The following is a 25,865-nucleotide window of genomic DNA, read 5'->3' as shown; positions in this document are numbered from 1 at the left end:
GTGACCAGAGTAAGGAACTCCTGGGTGGCTTCATCCACATGCTCCACTTCCAACTCAGCCCCAGAATTCACCCTGGGGTTCTCCAACTGTCGCGTGGGCAAGACAAGCCTCCAACAAGCCCACATACCTGCAGACTTACACCTAGTACACAGAGAACCACTTGCAGGTAACACTTCACTCATTTCAGTTTTTGCAAATAAACACAGACTAAAGAATGACAAAAATGCCCCTCCTCAAAGTGCATGTTTGTTCTGCTGGTTCAGTTAAGAGGTATAGTGGGCTATTACCACGTGGTTACAAGATCTGAATAAAGGAATCATTTCGACATACTAGTTATGGCTCAAAGGCACACAGCTTCTCTTGGGCTGGTATCAACAACAAACAATTCAGACAAGCCTCCAGCACAATCCTCAGGGTGCAGAAGACAGACACATGAATCTCAGTTCAGTATGTCCTCTACCTATTTCTGGCAAAGGCCCTGAAGATGATCACTTCACAATCAATCTTCAATGGAGCTAACAGAACGGTAAAATAGCTTCGCACCTGCCAAGGCAGGACGCTAGTGTGTCTGGGTCATGAAGAGCAAGCTTCCTGCCTGCTGCTTCTGGGCTGCCACCCGATTCTTTCCTCCTGTCAGTTTGGATCATAAGTGCACCTGGGATGGCTGTTTTGGTAGTCCAGGCTTGTGACTAGAAAGGACGTTACCATCCTGCATGCAGATTATCACAGAGCACCCATACAGCCTTGAAGGCCAAGGAGGAGGGGAGGAGGGTCACATGATTACAGCCCCAGAACAATGCCAACCTAAAAACCTAGATGAGCAGATAAGGCCATCCTAAAAAGGAAACTGAGTCTGAACTATGCCCGTTTATGTTTGCCATTAATGAAGCATCACAATAAACTGAAATCATTTGCTCTGGCAAAGAAAATAATTGGGACCCTTAAGTACTGTGGTCCCAAAACAAATGACTTTGGAGGACTGCTGGCAGGAGGGTCATCCTTGGAAAATCTCTTCTAACACATGAACAGCACCTGGGTTTTACCAGGCCCAGATTCTGCTCATGGGGGTTCATGGGCAAAGTTGCTGTGAGAAGAAATTCTGCTACAACTTGCTTGAGTACCAAAGGGCAGCCAGCTCCATTTGAGCTCCTCAATATCTCAGCTCTGCTCTCGTGGAATACGTTCTGTTGGGAGGGGCAGAACATTTCAGGCAACTGCAAACAACCCATGCAAAGGCCCTGATGCAGAGAGAAAAATGTAATGAATTCAAGGACAAAAGCTAGGATACAGACATGGATGACAATGTTATGTAACATTATGGTCTGTAAGGCGGAGACAAGGCTGGGATGGAGAGGCCTTAGGAGCCCCATGAAAACCTATCCCAGCAGCAACAGGAAGTCACTAAGTGGTTGGCTTTTTAACAGAAAGGAAGACAACCAAATATGATGTTCCAAAAAGACTGGACAGTGAAGCACTGGGGGTGGACCAGAGAAGATGGGTAGAAGAGCTGGCAGCAATTCTAAGAGAGAGTTCAGGCATGAGCCAACAGTGACTTTGACCAGGATGATGGCAGGAAGAAGCCAGATTTTGAGTTAAGGGTTAAAGATTTTCAGACCCTGAAATGTAGTATTGACAAGAACACTAACAGAGAGCAGGTATGCAAGGTACATTCTGGATTTCTGGCTATGGCACTGAATATCCAAATATTAGTGCTCATCACCAAGAAAGGGCCCTGGGAAAGGGATTGCTCTTGGGGAAGGGAGATCTCAAGTTTGGTTTCAACTAGAGTAAATCTGAGATACTCTGGAAACATCGCAAAAGAGAGGGTGAACAGGAAAGAGGATAAACCATTTCCACCAAACCCACCAGCTCTCTTCATTAGGGCTCCCTGAGAGTTTCAGTGGCCAAACTCCCCAAAAGTTGAGGTTTCAAAGTACTTTGTTCCTACTCTAGTCTTCTTTATTCCCAGCAAGAGACGAGACATCCCAGAACCCCAAACTTGGGCTACCGGGGGCTACCTTGAGCAGCTCTGGATGGACTCTCAGTCTCCATGGGCACAGCTCCCTGAGCTGTGCAGCACTGGAGGCCCAGGAAAGGTTCTGAGGGAATTTGGGGGTCTTCTCAGCCATCCCCAACAAAGTGTCCTGACCCAACATAGTTTCTTATCACAGGTCAGGATAGACACCAGGATGTTAATTCTACCAGATGGACTGTTTTAACAGCTAACAGGGAAGAGAACATCATTCATGCAACATTTGAAGAGCCCATTTTTCCCCCTCCCCACCTCCACCTTCCTAATGTTGGTCAGCACTGTGAGCAGGTCACAGTGACATAATAGTCACACAGTCCTCAACACTGTTGGGAGGGAAGAATAAACAGATATCAATGACCCTAACTTGTATCAGCCATAACCAAAGCTGGCAAAGCTCCCCTGCCACCATTCAGACATATAAACACCTGCCACAGTGGAACAAGAGTGCTGTTAGGGAGGACAGCTCAGAACCTAGACTTGTACAAGCTGCCCTCCAGACAGAGATGCAACCTCGTAGCTGGACTGAAGAGAGAAGGAAAGAAGAGTGCACTAAATGGCTGTGAGCCTCTGTCATGAATTCTGTGGCCCCAAGTGGCCCAATGAGCCAGCCATTGAAAGCTGCCCACAGAGCAAAACCCCAGCCCTCCCTGTGCCCACATTGGGCTTTGACCTCTCAGATCTCTAAAAAAAAGCAATGTGAGAGAAGGGGGAAAGATGGAGGGTATTAGCTGTGAAAACATAAGAAAGGGTCAGTAGAGAAGAAGGCACAAGACATTCCAAGAAGCACAGAAAGTAAACACAAGAAATTAGAGTGCATCTTCCTCATACGTGGACCAAGAGATTTCAGTGTGAATCAAGTTTTCCCATGACAACCACCGAGACTCCACCATCAAAATGGGAACTTGCAGTTTTGGCTCGTAAGGGAAAACATGGTAAGTTACAACTAAGAGTGCGACTACTGTATAAACCAGACTGCTGCCATTCTAACACACGCACTCCATGGCCTCCACCAAAACCCACCCCTTCTCAGTCCTGAAAAGTAACCTGCCCCGAAAACAGAGCCATCTTTCAGAAGAGGACAAGGCAGGTCACAGCTGTGGGGCTCTGAAATTCCGCTTCAATGAAAGGTTTGTGGTGCTCAGTGTGGGAAACTCAGACAGGCCCGAAGCTCACCTGCCCACCAAGTGAAATTCAAGGTCGGTCTTTAGAGCCCAGCGCCACCTTTATGGCTTTATCTTTCTGATGAGAGATTAAACACTCACTTAAAAGTTTAAATGGACTTTTAAAAAGTCACTACTTTGATCCTGTAGCAGTCTACAAGGTTTTAACGTTGTTAAACCATTAAGATCTTTATTCCAGAGATAATCTAGGTCCCTTATTTAGGGACTCAGCTAACTGGAAGTCTGTTCTGACTACTTAATATTCTAAGCCAAAGTGCTAGGGAAAGTTAAGGTACAGACTCCACTGACACATGGGCCTTAGATGGGGGTTAGAACATATGGCAGAGGGTGGTGGAAGTTCTCCTGAGTACTGAGGTAGCAGATACAGCCAAACAGGTCCACCTAGCCCCTATTTCTACATATTTAAAGAAGAATCCACTGATGTGATACTTACGAACAGTGTCATTACTGGAGTCCCACGCCTCCACAAGCAAAGTATAGGACCTCTGCAAGATAGAGAAGCAACAGGTTAGTGATACAGAAACAGGGATCAGCTTCCCAACATAGTTTTTCTCTGGGCCTCCCTGCACACCCCACCGAAACAATATTCTATTAGCCAGCACATTGAGGTCTTGGATGTTTAAATCCAGATGAACTCCCCTCCCCTCCTCAGTGCTCTTTCCAGACTGACAAATGACTACTTTCACCTGGATGGGAACCATTGGGGTCATCATGCATGCAGGCAGCCCAAAGTCCTGATCAGGAAATGCCACCTCCTATGAGAGCATTTGGCATATAGTTTTCCAAAACTTTCCAGATCCTAACCTTAGTGCATGAGAAAACACACACATACACACAAAGAATTTATTCTAAGCTAGCCTACTCAGGTATTTGCACCGAGGGGGTATTGCTAAGGTTACACTTCAGACCCTGATGGGGCAGTCTCCAGGGAGGCCCCCTTTTCCTTTTCAGAACCCCTTTGAAAGCCCTGTCTGTGAGACCATCCCAGCTCCCACAAGTATCAGGTAACTCTAGGAAGCAGGAGGGGGTAGGTGCAAAAAGACTGCTAGAGACAAAGAAGGCAACCGAACTTGGGTGGCGGGCTTGGGGGGGCAGACGGAAAGAAAGTACAAAGGGAGAAATCACCGCACACCCGTGGATTGCGTTTATTGATGAACTTATCTGTCAATAAGATCTAACATTCCAGGAATAATCAGAGCCCACTAACTAAACAAATTCCCTGGATACTGGCAAGGTGCCAGCTATTATAGTGAAGGCACTTTTTATCTCCCAGGCTTATCTCAGAATTCCAGCCTCTCCGCAAAACCCAGAGCCATTAGCAACTTTCTGATTTTACTCAAATCTTCATTTGCAATTTACCAGGAGGTTAGTCTCACAAAATACCAAGAGTCTTGATAAACCTCTCTCAGGACTGGCGAAGAAGACTCGAAGCAGGTGGAGAGAAAAGGAAAACGAACCCATTTTTGCATCCCCTGCTTGGCCACTGTCAGAAGCCAATGCACAGAAAATAGTAGCATGTATTGCTTGAATAACATCATACACCAGAAACACTGCTGTCAAGAGAAGATACCCACAAGGGAAAGGCAAAAAAAAGGGGGGGGGGGAGTTTCATTCATCACTGCTCTCAGGGTGACACAGCAGGTTGTCTCTGAATATAAAAATATCTTGTGATAGACCCTGCCTTGGAATTCAGCCGAAATATGTTTCATACTCCAAGCCGAGTAGGATTCCATTTCGTTCACTGATAACTGTGGGAAAATGCTCACAAAAAGCAAGCAAAACCGGGCAAGCCAGGGCACATACCCAGCCCTCTCCCTGCTAGTGGCCATCGGTCCAAACACATTGTTGTCGTCGTTAATATTTTATTAGTGAAAGTTACACCTTATTTACAACCTCTTTAAGTTTCTTAGGACTTCCTACAAATTATAGGACTCTTCCTGATGAGCAGCAAGAAATTATATTTCTCTACTGATTTGAGGCTAGAGCCAAGTCGAAATGAGGCCAGATGTGTGGCTGATTCTGTATAATTAAGCCCTTCATTTGCTGGTCACGTTGAGGCCCACATCCTCCACTTCAACAATATTGCTGTAATTAATCCTCTGATTAAATGCATTGATACCGAGAGTTTTGACAGACTTGCACAAGCGCTAAACACATAATACCCAAATGCCACAGCAAGGGAAGGTGCCCTGGGACTGGGCTGGCATGGCAGTATGGTTCCATTTAATACTAAGGCAGAAGGTATCCTTAGGTCTTACACCAGGACTTGGAAGACCAAGTAGTGTTTCGGGCTCACGCTCTCCTCAGAAGCTGCTGCCCTACACCCTCCATTCCTTGAGGGATTAGAATGGCACCCTCAGCTCTAGAATCCTGATATCATGATTTTCTTACCCACTGCCTTCCTTCTCAGAGATGGAGGTGGGGTGAGGGTAAGGACTGCAGTGACAGCCACCAAGATTGGACCTTTTCTCCCCCTTATTTCAAAGAAGGGATCTGTGTTCCAGAACAAATCTCCTGGGGTGCCCAGCCTTCAGAGAAAAGAATTCACTCCATGGTTCCTTCCTATTAGAAGGCACTCTTACCTCCCACTCCATCCCCACACTATAGATCAACAATCAAGATAATTTAGCAATGATTATTAGTTGCTAGGGAGCTTTATTTTTTCCCAGGCCCACGCCTGACCTCTGTACATCCTTAAATATACATCTGGACACTGAGATCCCAAACCATGTGCACCTCATGCTATCAAAGCAGGTACCAGGCCACAAATCAGCAATCCACTATGATCAAGTCATACCCAATTGGCCACAGCAAATCTTGCTGCCAACAGAGGCTGAGTCCGCAGTTCCCAAAGGGAGAAGGGACTCAGAAAGGCCAACTATTCAATCTCAAGTTCATAATAAAAATCAAATGAGAAAAAAATGCAAATACCTGGGGTTTTCTTGGTTTCTAAGTATAAAACCAAGGCTTCTAGGAAGAGTCAACTGGATTGCATCTTTTTATTCCCCCCAGAATGATAGTCTGGGGCCAACACAGAAAGAACGGGTAGTTAACAGAGCGTCAGTCTGGATTTGCAATGCAAGTCATTGCTGCCCCTACCCAGCTCCAAGCCCAAGGATGTCCTGGCCACACAGCGGCTGGTTCCCATCTCCTGCAGCATCGAAGAGGACTGGTCAGCTTTCAAAAGTGCCGTTGGGGAGATTTCCATGCAATTTTCAACAAGAAGAGATTCCTGGCATCAAAGCCTCCAAGACATGCCAAGGCCACCAGGTCTCTCTCCCAAGGCCAGGACACCAGCACCTCCTCCCATCCTCCACACTTGGGCTGCTGCTCAAGGGTTATGTTCTGTGTCCTGCCCCACTCCTCGGTGGTTACCTTGGCACTAGGCAGAGCGGTAAGCACTTAATTGCCACATTAAGAAGGGGGGATGTAAGAAACAAAGGTAATTGTGTTGGCAGCTGGGAGCTTCCTTTTCCTGGCAACAGTGGCAGCCAAACCAAGCCTTGAGAAGCGGCTGCCTCCCCTCCTGCCAAGCTGACGGACACAAACAAACCGCCATCCAAACGGCACGCGTGCGGCGTCCAAAACCCCAGGCCGCTGCGACAGGCGGGCCCACTGGAGGCACGCACATCCTGGGAATGTCCAGCTTGCCAACACGGCCATTGTGCATGGCCAGCCGGCCCCCGGGTCTGTCGGGGGCCCTGCGCTCTGCTGACTCAACTGTTGCTTCCTGTCGCTTGTCCTGTATTAGCAGTATTTTTGGAGAGGCCCCATTCTTCTCTGTAATCCTCATTTTAGTCAATTCGGCCAACTCTATTGTCCTGCCTGTGTCTGGGTGGCCAGAGTATAAAATATTCCAGTCACAAAACATATTAAACAAAAAAGGATTCAAGAGAGTCCATGTGTGGGCACACTTACATACACTCACACACATAATCCCCATACCACAGGGTTTTGGCAAGGTGAGAGATGAAGGAGGATGACTACCCTTATTGCATCCCTACAAGCTAAGGCTCCGTTCAGAGAGAGAAAACAATCAAGTCTGCAGGGCTTGACATGTCAATAGCGTCCGATCTGGTTACAAAGGGTGATTTTCTCATCAAAGCCCACCTCAAAGGCTCACCAAGAGGCCCAGAGCTCATATACAGATTTGAGACTCTCAATGAGAGGCCCCTACCTCAGTTCCCATCATTACCCTTACCTGTTTGAAAGGCATCCCACTGATAATTAAATGCACCAGTTACAAAAGGGTGGCGAGGTTAATAGATAGAATACCGAGAAGCCAGCCAAGCACAACGGTCCGGTTCACACATAGCAAGCCCGAACAAGAGTCCTTTCTACTTATTTACAAAAAGTGCATAAAAACTGGGCTTAACTGGTGGAGGACTCTAAATGTTTGACTATTTATGTACCCATTTTAACCACTGGGAACCACTCTGTGGAATTTCTTCCCTGCACATGCATTGCACCAATGATAGATGTCACTGACACTATAAAAATAAGAGCCACAAGGCGGCTGCAGTCCATGCAGTGATCAGAAACCAACAAGAAGTCCCAACACAACACAATTCAGCAGAGGTGGCACAATTTGGAACCCAGGACTTTCTCCATTTCTACAATTTTAGAATCTTTACTTTCCATTTGTTCTCAACAACTGGAAGAACAGGTTAAGTTTTATTCTTTTAAATGTATTTAAAAGCTGTAGCCAAAGATCACTGCTCTCAGCAACCTGGATCCTTACCTTGAAGGTGAGAGGAATGCCTCTAAATGTTCATCAAGGGAAAAGTCTCAGGCATATTTGTCTTTATTGATTATGAAGCTAGTTGTATGCATGTCCAAAGATTATGCATTCTAATGCTGTAATCCTGAAAGCCTGACACTGGGACCAATTTTGGCCCTTCTAACAATGGAACTGTGGCTGCTCTGAATCCAGCCAAGGCCTCTGTTTGCAGATCAACAACATGAAGGTTTCTTGTTACCCCGACCCCCTCCCCTTAACTTTTTTCTCCATGCTAAACTTTCCACATGGCTTCTATCTCAAAAGTCCCCCAAAGGACCACTATTTGGTGTAAAGATTTTAGGTTGCATTCAGATCACTAGTTTTCAGCAGTGAGGGGTAGGGGGTGCCTCCAAGTTGCTGCTACCTCTCCACCTCACCCATTCAACTCCTTCAGTCTCTAGCCAAAAGCCTCACCATTTTCTACACATTTTAAGTCCCTATAGAATTATGGGTGTGGAGCTCGTGGGTTGCAAACTCGTTTAAGTCCTGAAGGTTTGAATAAGTTGCTAAGAAACAGGACAACAAGGGGGTGGGGGGGAAGAGGTTACACCTGCAAGAGAAGAAAAAATTAGACCAAGAACCTGGAATAGGGATTCCTTGGGAGAGAAGCCCTTTCAAAGTTAGCACCACTCCACTTTGCCCTAAGCCTAGTTTTGCTACTCAGACATGTCATTCTGTGTCTTTAGTTTGAGGTAGATTTCTTAGGGCACAGGGTGTTTCCTCCACACAAAGTCCCTTGCACTGGGCACATACACATGTGCTGTATGTACACACACTGACCACACAGGTGAGTTGCAAATATTGGCTAAAGAAAGGCTCAAATGAGAACCTGGTTTCTCTGCCTTTTGAAGTATCTAGAGGCATAAAGGCAAGGACTTGTCAATTATATTGAGATTAATACAGTGACAGTCTATTTACTCAAACACCTGACAATTATTCATTCAGGCCTTAAGTGTGAAGGGGGCCAAAGCTAGCATTTTTCTGGTATGCAAGAATCATATTTCATTGATTTTTCCTAAAAAAAAAAAAATTAAAAAGTCTTTGAATGAGATAAGTGGTATTTAAAATATGAAGCTAAAAAGGCAGATACTTCAATTATTTCCCTCAAATTTTCTCTAGATTCATTTCACTCAAAGGCCACCAATGAAACCACCTACCTAACCAGGGTTCTAGGATTCCCAAGAAGGAGTGGTAATTACATAATGCATTTTTAATAAGCAGGCTCTGCTGGGACTTAGTACTCATTTTGGGAGGTACAAATTAACCATTTCAGTGATTTATAAATGGTTATTCCCAAATCATTTCTTGTTAAGCCCAATTACCTCTCATAATGATGTTCTTATCATTCGGTCCCCCAATTTGAGGATCATAAATCAGGCTAGTTGCTTCAAGGCAAGCCCCCTAGCAGCAGAGATGGTAAAGTGATCAGAAACCACTGGTTAAAAACTACAAGACCAGGGCTAGGGAAGTGGATACCAAGTGAGGTGTAATCAGATACTATATGGCAGAGAGACCCACTTCTATAGAGCTCCTCACACAAATGCTGAAATGTGGGCTGAATTTCATCTTACCAAATAATTTCCTCTTCTTCCTCTCCAGAACAAACAGTTGTTTGACTGGGGTCATAATTCCAAAGCAAAGACACAAATCACATGACCTTCTCCACTGACCTACCCCAACTCCTCAATCATAGCTCTTCCAGTGTCAGCAAATTTAGGACTAATGACAATCGTGGCTACCTACAAATTGGCAGCTTAGGTGGCTGTGAGACTAAGGTGGTCTGGAGGTTGTTTTTAACTATCTAGCCTCCTTGTTACCTCTTGAATTATGTACCACATTGAGTTATTACCTATCCAAAGAAATCAATTTATTTTATTTTGGTCCTGGGGATTGAACCCAAGGTACAAGAGCTAAGCAAGCCCTCTGCCAATGAGCTTTACCCCCAGCCAGAAATTAGTTTTTAAGAAGACACTTATTAATATTAATTGCCAAATTGAAGGAAGCTGTGTTACTTCAACACTGGCTCAGCTAAGGGCTTTCATTCACCCTGGAGTCATGCTTGAAAGTTACAGACTGAGTGTTTCTCCAGCCACATTCAAGAAAATAAAACAATACACCTAAACTCCAATTTCTCTTGGGAAGTAAAGCTTATGTTTCACGGCAGGCCTTTCTGGGGTAGCAGGGTGGAGACTTGTTTATGAGTGATACATGCATTTGGCCCAACTTCAAAAGAACCACATTTTCAGAGTTATGCTGGCAGTCCCCCTATTCTAAAAAAGCCCAGAGTCTATTTCATGGTTGGTGACGACTCAAGCCTGAAGGCAAAGAGGAGCACCAGCAAATCAATCACCTCCCCTACCCTCTCACACCATTTCCATTTCCTTCTCCTCTGAGGACTCCTGCCAAGTGTCAAAGGAAGAGACACACCTTCTAGGTCACTTTTTTGGGGGGGAGGGGGGGTTAAGGAGCAAGACTCCATTTTTGTCTAAGCTATTCTGACCCTACTTTCCAAAATGAATCTCAGCCAGGCCTTCTGCTTTTCCACATCAGTAATAAGATTCCTTTTATGGTCTTGTGAAAAGCCAGAGGGGCTCCGGACTGATCCTCCAGAGGATGGAACCACCTGCTGTCCCAGTCCCCCTAAACTCCAAACACAGTTCAAGGGCAGTCAGCATTCAAAGTCAGCTTGGGCCCCGTCAGATTTAAAGGTGGCCAACGTCTTTAGCTTAAAGTTCTCCTTAATAGGGGATTAACAGACAAGACAAACACTCTTTGTAAAAGTGAAATCCCACAACAGAAACAACCCTCAGATTTCAAGAGAACTTCACATAGATAGTTCTCTTTTTAAATAAGACCCTTTTAAAGACATGTTTTTGCTAACTATCTGATCTTACCCACAGCAGAGGGAATTCCTAATGCCACAACACTAGCTCTTGTAAACGTGGATCTTAGGAGCCTCCCTGGCCTTCCCGCAGACCTAGTCAGACAGGCTTTCCTCCCCTCCTGGAGTTGCTAATCACACAGCCCGAGTTCGCGGATAGGAGGCAGCAGAGCGCACCCAATCAGAGCACGTGGCGCAAAGAAATCCTCTGGGGCACAGAGCTCCCCCGCCCCCCGACTTACCACCCACCCTCCAAGAACAGGCTGGGCCAAGCCCCAGGCCTGGCAGTGAGTCACACCTCCTGGACAGCGGGCACACCCCCAACATTTCCCTTTCCTCCCCTTCTGCAATCGCACCCATCTTCCTTCCACCCATTTTGGGATGTTGCAAGGGCCTTGCTGCAGGTCTGCCAGCTGGGCCCGGGCCTGGAGCTGCTCCGCGAGAGGCGGAGGGTAATGAGGGTCCACACACTTGCACCCTAAAGCACTGCCTCCAAGCGGACCGCCCCTTCAAGCCTTGGCACTGCCCCCGAAGAGCTTGCGGGGGCCGTGTGCCCGCCGGACAAGAGTTTGCGCCCGCCCTTCCCCGGGAAGTTTGCAAACACAGCTGTTCCAGAGCCCGGGAACCGCTGGAAGCGAGGCCATAAGGGCTACACCGCGCGGGGGCGGGGGCAGGAAGAGGCCGGCAGGGGGCGGGGGTTCCTGGGCCTACAGCCCAGCGCGCTCCAGAAGACCCCCCCACACACACACCCTGCGGCGGCCGCCCCCGGGATGTGGAGCCCAGCCCGGAGAGCGCCCTTGCACACACCAAAGTCTCCCGGGGAACAGCGGGAAACCGGCTCCCCCCACACCCTCCAGGAAGGACACACCCGCCCTCCGGGCCGCTCACGGGAAAGGGGAGTGTGCCAATTTGGACGGCATTCTCAGCCCACAACTGCGCGGAGTCGCCTTCAACGGCGCACCAGGTTTCATTGGTTAAGCAAAGAGATCACCTACAATGACCTCCTGGCTCAGGCTGGGAGGAAGGGTGGTGGGAGTTATTCCAGCGACTTCAACTTGCAAGTTTAAACCGGCTATCCCAGGCGATTTCCCCCACAATTCCCTTTGGGTCCCCACTTTTGTGGACTAAGCAAGCAGCAACACGGATGAGACCGCCCGGTCCTGACCTGCCCAAGTCTGACTATAGTCTCAGATCCCTGGCCCGCCACCCCAAAATGCCTCCCTAGTTATCGTCAAGCTTCAAGCCAAGACCCTTTAAATCTCTCAGGCAAAGGAAAGTAGGGCTCCGGCCAGACGCGGTTGCGAGCTTCTGCCCGACTTCCCTCCCTGAGTCGGTCACTCACCGGCCAGGCGAAACTGAAAGGCAGCACGATGCGATTGCGGTCGTTTCCGCGGCTGGCCTTGAGGTTGAAGGTGTTGCCCCCGATGACAGGCGTGGACCCTGAGCCGAAGCTGCAGGGGCCCCCGGCCGTGACGCGGGATTGATACTCCTTGAGGCACACTTTGAAGTACGTGTCACACTCGTCGCGGGTACACTTGCGGTCCCCTGGGTTCCGGGAGCCGCCGCAGCAGTTCCCATTCTGCAGCTCTCCGTTCACGTTTTGCATGGACAGGATCTCCAACTCGAACTGACCCGAGGCCCCGCACACCTGAAGGTGAGGGAGGGAGTAAGGTCACCACGGGAGAAAACTATTTTCTTCGAGGGCAGAGGTAGCGATTCCCTCCCCGCCCGCCCGACGAGTCCGCTGCACCAAGTGAAAATAATTTTACAAAACTAGGTTCAAGAACTCAACATGATTCAGGGGGCTTAAAACATGAGTGCGGGGGAGGGGGTAAATCCGACGCCTGCCATGGGTAAGGTCGAGAGTTGGGCGAACGCTCCCTGCCCAACCTGGAGGGGTCATCCTTCCAGCCTGTGGGGCTCCCCAAGGGAAGCTGGCGTTCTCAACCCAGGTGCAGCCTCTTAAGCGCAAGGGTAGGGCTAGAAAGCTAGGTGTCCTAAGACTCAGGGGGCTGCTCGCCACGCTCAGGCGCCCGCGTCCAGGGCCCCTCGAGGGAAGGGAGACGGCAGGGAAGGAGGCTTGGCAGAGATTCCTACCTTGGCTCGCAGGGCACACAGCAGGGCAAGCAGGAGGCTCAGGGGGCGCCCGGGGCGGCCGCGCGTCCGTGGGGACTGCATCGCTGCGCCGCGCGCCGCGGGCACTCGGGACGCCGCCGCTGCTGCTAGCGCTGGTGCTCTCGCCGGTGCTGCCGTCGCCGCTGCCCCTGCGGCAGCCGCGTCCCGGCTCTAATATACTCCGCCGATTGGAGCATGCACGACTGGAAAACAACACCACTTTTCAAAAGCCCTTTCAAGAGCGGCCCGTTCCAGAAGGCTAAGAGCCCGGCCTCCTTTTATTATTCTGATCGCTTCTTTGAGGCGCTCCCCCTCCTCTTCCACCTCCCGGCTTTCTTTCCTTCTCTCGCGCTCCCCTTCTTTTATTATGATTATGCGCAGCCTTTTATTCCCTTTCAGATCAGCTGCATGGAAAGGGGGGAGGGAGAGAGAAAAAAAAACCCAAGCCTAGCTCGCGGGCCGGCTGCAGGTAACACAATGACGCGTGCCCGCCCGGCTCTCGGAGAGGGACCCGGAGAGCCCGTCTGGGAGCAGCGGCCGGGGTTGGCCACCTCTACCCAGCACGCCAGAGAAGACGCATGCGCGCTTATTAATATTCATGAGGGGCGTGTCCGTCCAGGACACGCCCCTTCCCTCCCGGTTGATGGGGAGGGGACTGCTGAGAGGAACTTGGAAGGGGTTGGGGGATTGAGACTCGCTGGGCGGCGTGGACTCCTGGGGCCCCACACAGCACCCCCTCGTCCTTGGGAACTTTGGGCCGGGCAGGAAGGGAGAGCGTGGGGAAAAATTTGGATAGAGCCTTTGCTCTGGGGTGCCCCCAGCGGTGACCGCCCCCTCGGGCGCCGCAAGCTGGGCATCTCTGCTTGCACGTCGGGGCCCCAGGTGTAGGCGCCGCGGCGCTGCCTGAGCGGTCGGAGAGAGGCAGCTTCCGCCTTCCGAGCCGCCTGCGTCAGCTGCGGCTTTAGCCCCAGGAGGAGGGCCTGCCCGCCCGGAGCCCGGCCCGCTTCCCGCGAGCTAGCGAGCCGCCCAGAGCGCTCTGCTGGCGGCGGTAGCGGCAGAGGCGGCGGCGGTGAGACTGGCGCACTTGCCGCCGTCTGCTCGCCCGGCGGAGGCGACCTAGGCAGACGCTACTGGGAACTTTGAAAAACTTTCCCGGAGCCAGGCTTGCCACAGATTCCAGGGAAAGCCTCGGGCCGCGAGCCACCCCCTCCCAGATCCGAGTCTGTGGAGTCTCGGAGGACTCCCAGCTTCCTTTCCAAACCGCGCCAGGGCAGAGACTCGGGGAAGCATGGGGAAGGCGGCGGGCACTCCGAGCCTCTGCTCAGGCTTCGCAAGGGGCAGTCCCAGACGCTGGTGGGCTTGGATACCCTTCCCGCCCCGCGGTCCCGGGCCGCAGTGCTGGGATTGCACCTGTAGGCGGCCTCCGAGCAGCTCTCTGGGTGGCAAGAGGTGGGCCTGAAAAAGACCATTTCACCACCGTCGCTAGCAGAACTAGGTTTTTCTAGGGCGGCAGTGGAAACTGATGCCATTTTGCACCTTTAGACAGGCTTCGCAATTAACAGCGACGCTTCTAGTCATAATCAAGGTCAAAGGAACCCGCGGGCTGGCTGAAGCTTCTGCCAACTCCTTTTCCCGCGGGTTTGCTGTTGCATTTAAGGGGAGCGCTTTAGGAAAACAGATTTCCATTCAAGAGTGCACGAAGTTATAGCGTTATGTGGGGGTATGCCCTGCAGAAAAGCTTGACTCTGAAAGGTACCAGTTTGGGGCTCAAGCCTTCCAGGGCTGTGGGACGTGATGAGCTGCAATGGGTTAAGGGGAAATAGTTTTAAAAGGTGGGTATTTGTGGTAATCTTACTGCATTTGAAGAGAGACTCAATTTGGACAATATATTCATGTCAAATATCATTCTGGGGAGAAAAAAATAAGGTAACTAATTTCTCTGGTTTAAATCTACCAAAGATGGTTTAGGAATTTGGCATTTTTTAACAGCCACAAAATGTTCTTGAGAAAGGTACTTTCTTAATGGCAGTGTGTTCCGTCTTGATGATCATTTGTGAGAGAACCAATCCATAGTTGGGGAGGCACAGCTGGCTTAGGCAGGAGCCAACAGGGCATTTCTCTTAATGTTCCCAGTTCCCCTCCCCCAGTTATCCTAGAAGCAAGTCATCTAGTTGTCAACTGTAACCTTTGTAAACTTTTCCCACCAAAGTTACATCAGTTTTCCCCACTTCCTATCAGTCCCCTTCTCACCTATACTCCACAAACCTCCAATTTGGTGTGCTCAGTAATAGTTTTGAAGCAAAAGACTAGTGCTGAAAAAAAATCACAATTTATAAAGCCTGTATGGCCTTAAAATGCATACTCCTTTGAGCTTGTGTTAATTCTGCCTGTTTTAATTCTGTGTCTTGTGCCCTACACACCCAAGAAGAGGACTATGGAGCCAGGTTGAAGAGTTTCTACCCAGTCACCTAGTTTAACCAGGGAGAGCTACCTGAGCCTTCATGGTCCTCTATTTTAGCAATCTGGGCTATGTGGAAACTGGGTCAGTTTCGGGCCATTTGATTAACAGAAAAAAAGAGTGTAGATTTCTGAGGGGCTAAAACTACCTGATTGGCAGGATATGGTGGAGCATGCCTATAATTTAGCAACTCAGAAGGCTGAGGCAGGAATTCAAGGCTAGCCTTAGCAACCTACCAAGACCCTATCTCAAAAAAAAAAAGAAAAGTGGGGGCACTGGAGATGTGCCTCAATGGCTAAGCACAGCTTGGTTCAATCCCCCTACCAAAAAAAAAAAAAAAACTCCATCAGAAACGTTTAATCAGTAATGAAAGAAACACAACATTCTAATCAAATAGCAATGTCTCCTGCCTTTTTTGAGCCTGGGAACCCACTTTTAGAGAAGACAGTTGTGGGCTACAGGGGATTCTTTTGAAATTTTTCAGTTGGGGCTCTTTGAACAAATTGGGACTCCCCCAAAAAGCCAGTCACATTTCCCACAACAGGCGATGGGCAGGAGTCTGTCCTCCACTTCCTTGCAGCTTATTCTCAGCCACCTCCCTGAGGAATGGGGAACTACTGCTTGAAGAGCTCAGATATGGAGATTCCCCGGACCAGATTGTAGCCTGCCTTTGTGTATAGCCTTCCAACTGTAAGTGAACATTCCAGAAAAAGTTTCTATGAAAAAATGCCACTTAGGAATCACACCCATACCTAAGAGAAGGGAAGAGAGAAGCTTGTAATCATTTACTCTCTACCCCGTCTTACATGCTCAAATCATAACCATCTTGGTTTGGATATCTCCTCTAATTTCAAAAAGTTAATGCCTCAAATCTCTTTTTCCACAAGACTCCCCATCTATATTGTCACCAATAAGCAGCATCCTGAACCCCCAAAAGGCTTAATAAGACATTCAAGAACCCAGTATGGGGGGCTGGGATTGTGGCTCAGCGGTAGAGTGCTTGCCTAGCATGTGCAGGGCCCTGGGTTCGATTCTCAGCATCACATAAAAATAAGTGAATGGATTAAAGTTATTGGGTCCAACTACAACTAAAAAAATTAACTTTTTTTTTTTTTTTTTTTTTTTAAGAACTCAGTATGGTAGCATATGCCTATAGTCCCAGTGACTCAGGAGGCTTGAAGCAGGAGGGCTGAGGGTATAGCTCAGTGGTTGAACACTTGCCTAGCATACATGAGGCCCTGGATTCAATCCTCAGTACCATAACTACTGTTGCATAAAGTGACACAGATGATCAAAAAAAGATCTTGCAGAGTGAAATAAGCCACACAGAAAGAGCATGACCTGTATATCTTTAATTATATGAACTTCTAGAGCAGGCAAAACTAGTCTAAGGTGAAAACAAAAATCAGAAGAGTGATTTTTGTGGAGAACAGGAGGATAGAGATTGGGATGTATTTAAGGCACTTCTAGTAATGGGGTGGGGTAATGCTCTGCATCTTGATTGGGGCTTGGATTACACAGATACAGGCATTTGTCAAAATCATTAAATAGTATATTTAAGATTGGTGTATTTCATTATATGCTCAAAAAAGACAAAAGGATTGTAGGCAATGACTCACCTCCAGTTATTTATGAGTATGAGAGCATTTAGGGGCACTTGAAATTTACAACTTCAAAATGCATATGGATTAGAAAGGATGGTTCGAGATAAATAAAAACTATATATTATAGCAAAATAGGAACGTGTTAATGGTAGAATCTAGATAGTATGCTGGTGTTCACTAAAAAGTCTTTAAAACTTCTCTATGTTTGAAAATGCTCAATACTTATTGATGTGCCAGAAATTGTACACAGTCCCAAGAATATGGTGGACAATATGCAAACACTGGACTTAATACTTGCTCTACAGAGAAAACTATGTACTTGCAAGGACTGGTGATGGTGTCGATTGAGGTAATGAACAAATAGAACACAATTCCTCTCCTTATTCTTTTTCTCCCCAATTCTTTTCTTCATTTCAATAAGCAAGAAAGGTCCAAATTATAAACAAGGAACATGTAAAATGTCCTTCAAAATCTCCCTTTTCTCTTGTTTAAAAATTGCAGAAGAGATGCAAGTTCACAAGTCCAATTCCATGGATATGATATATTCCTGTTCCTTCCCAGCAGAGCCAAAGAATGCTTATGTACTCCTCTTATACTACATTACCACCTCAGAAACTTGATTAAGCCTCTCATAAGCCCTTGCCCAAAAAGCTTTCCAGAGAGCCACATCATCTGAATATATAGCCATCTCTGTGGGTTCTTCTCATTCTTCCACATTACAAGGAATTCTGCCTGAAAAAACAAACCCACCACCTATGGACTACAAATTAGACATTAAAAATCAAGCTAAGGTTGTAGCTCCCAAAGCAACCATAACCAGACCACAAGTTTATTCATTCAAGCATAAATAGAATAGATCCAGCCATTTTTTTTTCAAAGCTTCATTTTATGTATACAAGAAAGCTGAATTAATTTGGTTTTGGAGACCAAAATTATAGTTTCTTGCATTACCAAGAGCAAATTTCTTTGAGCTCATTTTAAACATTGTGTTGTTTTGCCTTGAGTTCAGAAAGTATATCTTTTGCCCTCCTTGCCCCAGTTCTGTCTCATGGTCACCATCAGGGTGAACAAGGCAAAGTTCATATCTCCTTTAACATATCAAGGCAAGTTCATATCTCCTTTAACATACCAATCTCATGAAGTGACCAAAAATCCAACATGTAAAGTCTAGGAACTGTGGGACTAATATCCTTAAGAACAAATGTTCCTTATGATGTTTTATAATTTCATTGGAACTGGGGGAAAGTGTCCAATTATAAAATGTACTTTTTTATGAGGAGAGTCTTTTTTGAAAAATAAAATCTTAGGTGAGGTTACTGTCAAATTGACATTCTCAAAACAACTGGAAATGATTCACTAACCCTCCTTTTTATGCTGTTGATGTGAAGATTTGTCGGGAAGATTTGTCTGATTTGTGAATGGCATCTGAATGACTTGATCCAAAAAAATTCTGGAATAGTTAGTAATTTTTTTTTAAATCAAATCAATTTGTACAATTGACTAAATTAAATATAACAACTTTCTATAATTGTAAAGTCTGAATGAGCTCTTACCAGCTTTTTCATCATCTAAAAGGCAATGGAAATTATGCCTCTACCAGCAAGTAGCATTTGGAAACTACCACAATTCAATGTACTTTCTGAGCATCTTTTCATCTTGGTTGCACTCAGCGTTTTCCAAACAAATGCAAACCTAAATCTGCCCGCAAATCTAACAACAACAACAACAACAAAGCAAAGTAGTTGTTGGAACTTGAATTAAATCTATTATCTGAGAAAAGTTCAAAACATGTAAATGTGAGAATCAAATCACAAAAGCACAAAAGCAACAGGGTTTCAGATCACAGTATTGCTTGATTGGGTTAATGGTTCTCAACAAATGAGACTGTGTTTGACACTTCTGTTCTCAAGCTAATGATTTATTTACAGATGGCCTCTCTAAATTAGAAGTTATTAAGAACATCAACAGTGGCTGATCTTATGTTTAATTTTTCACTTGGCAGGTAAGTAGTTGTTTTACTATTGTTTTATAATAAGCACTTAAAGAGGGTTAAATAAAAAATATTAGCCTAAGCACAGGAATATATGCCATGACATATTTCTAGACCTTTAGATATTAGTGAAAACATAGGTTTGCTGATACACAGATTTTTAAAAGCATCATTCAGAAATGATTTCAGAGCCATAGCAAGATTCTATTTCCTTTTGGAAATAAAGCTAAAGATAAAAAACTTATAATGACCATGAAGGAGAAAATTGAATTTCCAAAAGATGTTGTTTTATGCACTGAAGTGATAATTTTTTTTTAAGGCAAATGAAAACTTGAGAATTCTACCTACACTATTTCAGGTTGGTTGGCAGAAATTCATGTGAAGAGGAGCTCTGGGCTTTACTAGACCACATATGTAACATGTCTTAGTGAAATTTGGCTACTAAGAAGGGTAGGGCCCACAGTCTAGAGTTGCATTACTAGAAATGTAGGGATCAGTTATCAAGGAAAACCCATAGCTGTGGCATATTTTATTACTCTAGCCTTAGCACATTGGAGGAGCTCTGTTCAGCTCTGGGCTGAACTTTTTTTTTTTTTTTTAATTCTGGTAAAAGTACACATAACATAAAATTAACCATACTTACTATTTTTAAGTTCTGTAGTGTTCAGTACATTCACATTGTTGTGCAACAATCTCCAGAGTCTTTTCATATTGCAAAACTGAAACTCTATACCCATTAAATAACTCTGTTTTCTCCTCCCCTACCCAGCACCTGGCAACCACTGTTCTACTTTCTGACTCTGGTTTGACTACTCTGGATACCTCATATAAGTTATTTCATACAGTGTTTGTCTCTTGTGACTGGCCTATCTCACTTAGAATAATATCCTCCTGGCTCATCTGCTATATCATGGGTCAGAATTCTTTCCCTTTTTAGGCTGAATTCCACTGTAGATACAGATCACATTTTGCTTGTCTGTTCATTCAGTGATGGACACTGGTGTCTACCTTTGGGCTATTGTAAATAATGCTGCTATTAACATGGGTGTACAGAGATCTCTCTGGGCTGCTTTCAATTTTTTTTTTTTATATGTGCGGGTGCACCACTTTTAAGAGTAATATTGACGAAGGACTTGGGAGGGTCCAAATTGAGAAGAGGGGGAAAGAGGCACAGTAACTATATGTAATGTTGGAAGTCTGACTTGAGTAAGAGGTAGCTAGCTTGAAATGCCTCAAATGACAGATGAGGCTCAGTGAATGGAGGTTACAAGGAATTATATTTTGACTCAACAGAAAGACAAATTCTGTTTTCATAAAAAGCTGTTCCTTAATGCAGTGCCCTCCCCCCTGCACCCCAGGAAATAGTGAGTCCTTGCCATTGAAGGTAATCAAAGAGAGTTTGCTGTGGAACTGTTATCAATGGCAAGAGTGGGAGATACTCTGGATGGAAGGTTGAACTAAGTGATTCCAGAGCCTATAGTACAGGGGTGGCAACTTTGCATGGGCCCATCTGATTTCTGAACTGACTTCTCAAAGATCAGTAACATAACATTTACCAACTAGCTGCAGCAAAGAAGTCAGCTCTAGATGTTAGAGTTACTCATCATAGCCTTGGTCTCATTACTTTAGCCCTTGATAGTCTGAATGCATTGACATCACCTGGAAGCATCATACAAATTCAGAATCTCAGGTTCTGATCCCAGACCTTCTGAATCAGAATTTGTAATTTCACAAGATCCCCAGGTGACTTGTTTGCACATTAAGGTCTTAGAAGTCCTGATCTAACACACATTGAGTACAGAAATCTAGAGTTTGGTAGAAGTTATCAAATGATCTTTCCACTTAGTAGTTCCAGCTCAGATCATCCACGGGCAGTCAGTTTCCATCTGACCTACCAACTGACTGCAGGCACATGAGCAAGCCCAGCTGAGATTACCCTAATAGACTCAAATTAGCAGAATCTTCCAGATAATCCACAGACTTGGGAGAAATAACAACTGGATTTTTAAAAGTCAAGTTTGGAACTGATTTGCTACGCAACACTATTGTGGCAATAGATAGCTAATGCAGCCTTGGTGGTCAAATTAAAAAAGCAAAACCACAAAATGTCAGCTTGCAACCATGCAATGAGTGATAATTGTCACTAGTCATCTTTTGTGAGCTACAAGTAGCCTATGGTAACCAAACTTAATGGCCTCCACTTGAGAAAGCAAGCTAAGACGTGAATTAAAGTGGCATTGTAAGAATTATCTTACATCTGCTCCAAATTATCTTATTTGCAGACTCCCCTGACACAATCCTGATAGAGACTCTTATAACCAACCTCTACTTTACCTAATCACTGGATTGACCAATGTTCGCTACTCTTTCTTTAATAGATACTGACGACTTTCCACTGTGTGGAGAACCCCTGCTGTTAATAAGCTGAGTAATCATGTTCTTGTGCAATTCTATTTCAAAGACTGGTGGGATGTTAAACTTTCCAATATTTGGTTGGGTAGGTTCTCAAGCCTGTATTTGCCAGTTGTACTTGTTATTGTAACTACATCACTTGAGGCAATATTAGTGCTAAAGAAAGATGTTGCTTCTTATGCAAACTAAGCAGAATGTAGTTTGATGAAAATAAATGAACAGGGGCTGGGGATGTGGCTCAAGCGGTAGCGCGCTCGCCTGGCATGCGTGCGGCCCGGGTTCGATCCTCAGCACCACATACCAACAAAGATGTTGTGTCCGCCGAGAACTAAAAAATAAATATTAAAAAAAAAAATTCTCTCTCTCTCTCTCTCTCTCTCTCTCTCTCTCTCTCTCTCTCTCTCTCCTCTCTCACTCTCTCTTTAAAAAAAAAAATAAATGAACAGTTAAAAATAAATTCGTGTTGAATAAAAGTGGCCAAGATAACGTTAAAAGAACAGAAAAAGGTCCAAAAAGTAGAGATAGGATTCTACATTCAAATTATTTCCATGTAATCCAACTTAATGAATATAAATAATAAAATGGGTTATAGATATGATGGGAAGCAATACTAGCAATTTAAAGAAACGTTTTTGTCTTAGAGCAAAAGATGAGAAAATAAAGATCAACTTATGTTTTATGTTAAAACATTTCGTGTCATGTTTCCATGAGTATATCTTTAATCAATATTTTAGATTAACCAACCAATTACCAGTGATGACTGAATCACTTACAAACATTTTATTCTATTAGTCGAGTCTGGACCAGTGCCTGGTGGGCAACAAGCACACTATAACTAGCTGCTATATGAATTTGTTGAATGAATCAGTTGCAAATTTTGGCAATGTGCATCACAAACAAATGAGACATGTTTTCACACACCAATTTTTTTTTCATTTTTTAATTTTAATTTGTTTATCACTAATGTGTTTTAATACTGACTTTAAAAACCAGTAACCTAGAAGCTAACGGAAAGTCTTGGTTTTCCAGTAAACTTCTCTAAATATTGCCTCCTTATGGCAGGTTTTCAGCAAAGGCCAACACTGCAGGTCTTGGTATTATTGACTATGTCCTAGTAGCATGTATCAGAATCACCTGGAGGGCTTGTTAAACTGATTGCCAGGCTCAACCACAGAGTTTCCATTGGGTAAGTCTGAGGTGGGACGTTCAAACAAGTTCCCAGGTATTGCTATTGCAAGGACCCATGGAGAATCACTAACCTAGAATATTCTGAAAATAGGAAATTAGCAAGTTCATCTCCCTCTGGGAATATGGTCACCTGTTCACCAATTGCAGGAGCATGTTATTGGAATTGACAACAATCTACTCTGCCCTCCTCATTGCCACCAAAAAGAAAAGAGAGTCTAAAATTACAGTGAAGACACGAGAAGGTTCAGGAGTTTTAACCCCTGCTCCCTTCACACCTGATACTGATTCATTTTCCTTATTTACATATGAAATTCATTTTAAGCCTTGACAAATGTAAGTACCATCACAAACAAGACACAAGACATTCCCAGCATCCCCACATCCCCTTCTGCTGCCTCTTGGTATGCAATGCTTCCCTCTAGAATGTCACATGAACAGAACCAAATATGCAGCTGTTGAGTTTGGCCTATTTCACTTAGCATAATGTTTTGTGATTTATTCATTTTGCTGTGTATTGTGTATCAATAGTTCCACCCCCCAATCTTTTTTTGATTGGCATTCCAATACAGCAACATACCACCCTTTGTTTATCCATCTGCAATTGAGAGATCTTTGGGTTGTGTCATTTCTTACGGGTTATGAGAAAAGCTGCCATAAGTGCGTTTATACAGGTTTTTTTTTTTTAAAACATAATTTTTATTCTTAGGCAAATACCAGGAGTGGGATTGCTGGGTCATATGGGAAGGGTATGTTTAACTTTACAAGAAATTGCCAAACTGTTTTCCAGAGTGACTGTAACTATTTTTGCATTCCTCCTAGCGATGGATGAGTGATCTTTCTGAGCTGCATGTGCCACACATGCTCCCCAGGACCCCAGCACTCACTGTCTGGACACCTTTCACTTCAGGGATGAACTGCCAAGAGCATGAGCCACCTGGGAGAAGGCCGAGGTCAGAGGTTTGGGAAAAGCCAGAGAGGCTGGGCTTACCTCCCCCGACCCCTCCCAGCCTTTAGACCCATCTGTTAAGGTCTGTTAGGTTCATCCTTGGAGGAGGCTCTGCGTCCACCTCTCTCCCCAGCAAGTGTGCAATCCTCAAATACCACCCTCCCGGTTTAGGCTTTGTTGCCAGATAATGTGACTTTGAAAAGAAGCTTCTCCCCTCCCCATAAAAAGGAGGCTAAGAAAGGCTCTCAGATCAATCCTCAGCAGATACACCGAGTCACAAAGCCCCAGCAAATCCTTTATTCTCTCCTTGGAGCAGCTGCCTAGGCAGCACCCCGCCCCCTGCTCTGCCCCCAGTGGAAACCTGAAAGCTATTCATATCATTTAATCCTGTTGAAAATCCTCTTCGCTCTCTCTCACTGAGGTGCGGTCGGCTGAGGTAAACCTGGGCTTAATTCTTGTGTTGGAAAGGAGATGAGAGGTGCCCCATTCTTTGACAGTCTGTTCTAGAAATTGACTCTTCCCTGCTCCAGAAGTTGCCAGTCACAATCCCTACTGGAGAGTGGTTCAGCAATCTATGTATCATTCCGCTCGCTTGAAGATCTATTAGATCTTTTAAATTTTATGGTAAAAATGCAAAGGAAAACGTGGAGACCATTTACCCTGTTGCTAATCATGGCTGCATACTTTAGCAAGCTCCTGCCACCAAGAAGTGTGTGTGTGTGTGTGTGTGTGTGTGTGTGTGTGTGTGTGTGTTTTGGAGGGGTGGTGTTTGTTTTTTGTCTTGTACCAGGAATTAAAGCCAGGGCACCTAACCATTGAACCACATCCTTTTATATTTTATTTAGAGACAGGGTCTCTCTAAATTGCTTAGGGTCTCACTAAATTACTGAAGCTGGCTTTGAACTCGTGATCCTTCTGTCTCAGCTTCTCCAGCCACTGGGATTACAGATATGCACCATCCTTCCCAGTGAAATGTAACATTTTATAGCTAGCTGAGCTCCTTAAGAAATTTGGTATGGTGCAGGTGGTGCACGCCTGTAATCTCAGTGGCTGAGGAGTTTATAATCTCTGGGGAGCTGAGGCAGGACGAGCGATAGTTGTTTATTAAAGCCAGTTTCAGCAATTTAGGAAGACCCTGTCTCTAAATAAAATATAAAACGTACCCCTGGGTTCAATCCCTGGTACCACAAAAAGAAATTTGGACACACCATAATGTGAACAACAAATCTATTCACTTTTTGATTCCAAAATATTTATCTGCATCCCTAGCCATGTACCCTTGAACCTCCTCAGTCTTTCTAGACTGAGAGGACTTCCCATAAGTTTCCTAGCTCTTACGGTTTCAGGAGAAGCAAAAGAGAGTAGGAAATGTCACTCATATTTCAAAGAATACATTCCTTCTGGCTTGTTTTAGGACCTAAGCAGTATTTAAAGAATAAATGATCCCATGTGGTTAATTAAGGGTGACTTCCTTATAGGGAAAATTATTAGAAGAGCCCCATGAAAATCTCAATCCCCTGCCAGGCAATATTTATTAAACTTCTATTACATACAGACTGGTTCAGGAAGTGTAATTGAAGAAACACTAATGCAAATACTATCCCTGAAGGCTTTGTAAACATAGGGTATGTGAAAAAAAAATCAGAATAGTAGCAGTGATGTTAAACCTATAGTCAAATACACAACTTTAGCAGCACATTGGAATTACCTGGGGAACTTCAAAAATTATTTTGATGCCAGAGTCCCACCCCCAGAGATCCTGATTTAATTGGTCTAGGTTGCAACCTGAGCACCAAGACTATTTAAATCTTCCAATGTGTAGTCAAGGTAGAAATCCACAGCTCTGACTAGAGAAACCATGTAATAGACAAGGACCTATCCCTTATATGTCTTGTGATGCAATAGTTAGGAATGTTGGGTGAGAGAAGCTTTAGGACACATAATCACCCTGGGATCTGGAGCCATGTTGAGAGAGAAGCTTAGAAAATGCCACTTTGGGTATATATACACAATGGAATATTACTCATCATTAAAAGATAATAAAATTATGGCATTTGCAGGTAAATGGATGGAATTGGAGAATATGCTGAGAGAAGTCAGCCAATCTCAAAAAAACCAAAGGCCAAATAAATGTTCTCTTTGGTCAGTGGATGCTGACCCATAATGGGGGGGGGCATGGAAAGAACTTTGATTGGGCAAAGGGGAGGGAGGAGAGGGGAGAGAGCATGGGGGTAGGAAAGATGGTGGAATGAGATGAACATTATTACCCTAGGTACAT

General features: G+C 45.3%; 1 protein-coding gene across 2 annotated transcripts in view; it reads right to left on the bottom strand.

The window, feature by feature from the left end:
• Positions 1-13,485, bottom strand: part of Jag1 (jagged canonical Notch ligand 1) — a 36,352-nt gene extending 22,867 nt beyond the window's left edge. For both annotated transcript variants that reach the window (XM_026385805.2, XM_026385806.2), the window contains exons 1-3: positions 12,972-13,485; positions 12,217-12,522; positions 3,647-3,698 (exon numbers count right to left, since the gene is read on the bottom strand). In XM_026385805.2, coding sequence (XP_026241590.1) covers positions 3,647-3,698; positions 12,217-12,522; positions 12,972-13,052 — 439 coding nt within the window. In that variant the 5' untranslated portion in view covers positions 13,053-13,485. The remainder of the gene's footprint in view (positions 1-3,646; positions 3,699-12,216; positions 12,523-12,971) is intronic.
• Between the last annotated feature and the right edge of the window lie 12,380 nt (positions 13,486-25,865).

Source organism: Urocitellus parryii, chromosome 6 (assembly GCF_045843805.1).
Source record: "Urocitellus parryii isolate mUroPar1 chromosome 6, mUroPar1.hap1, whole genome shotgun sequence".
Lineage (NCBI taxonomy): Eukaryota > Metazoa > Chordata > Mammalia > Rodentia > Sciuridae > Urocitellus > Urocitellus parryii.
This window is presented reverse-complemented; position numbering and strand designations above follow the sequence as displayed.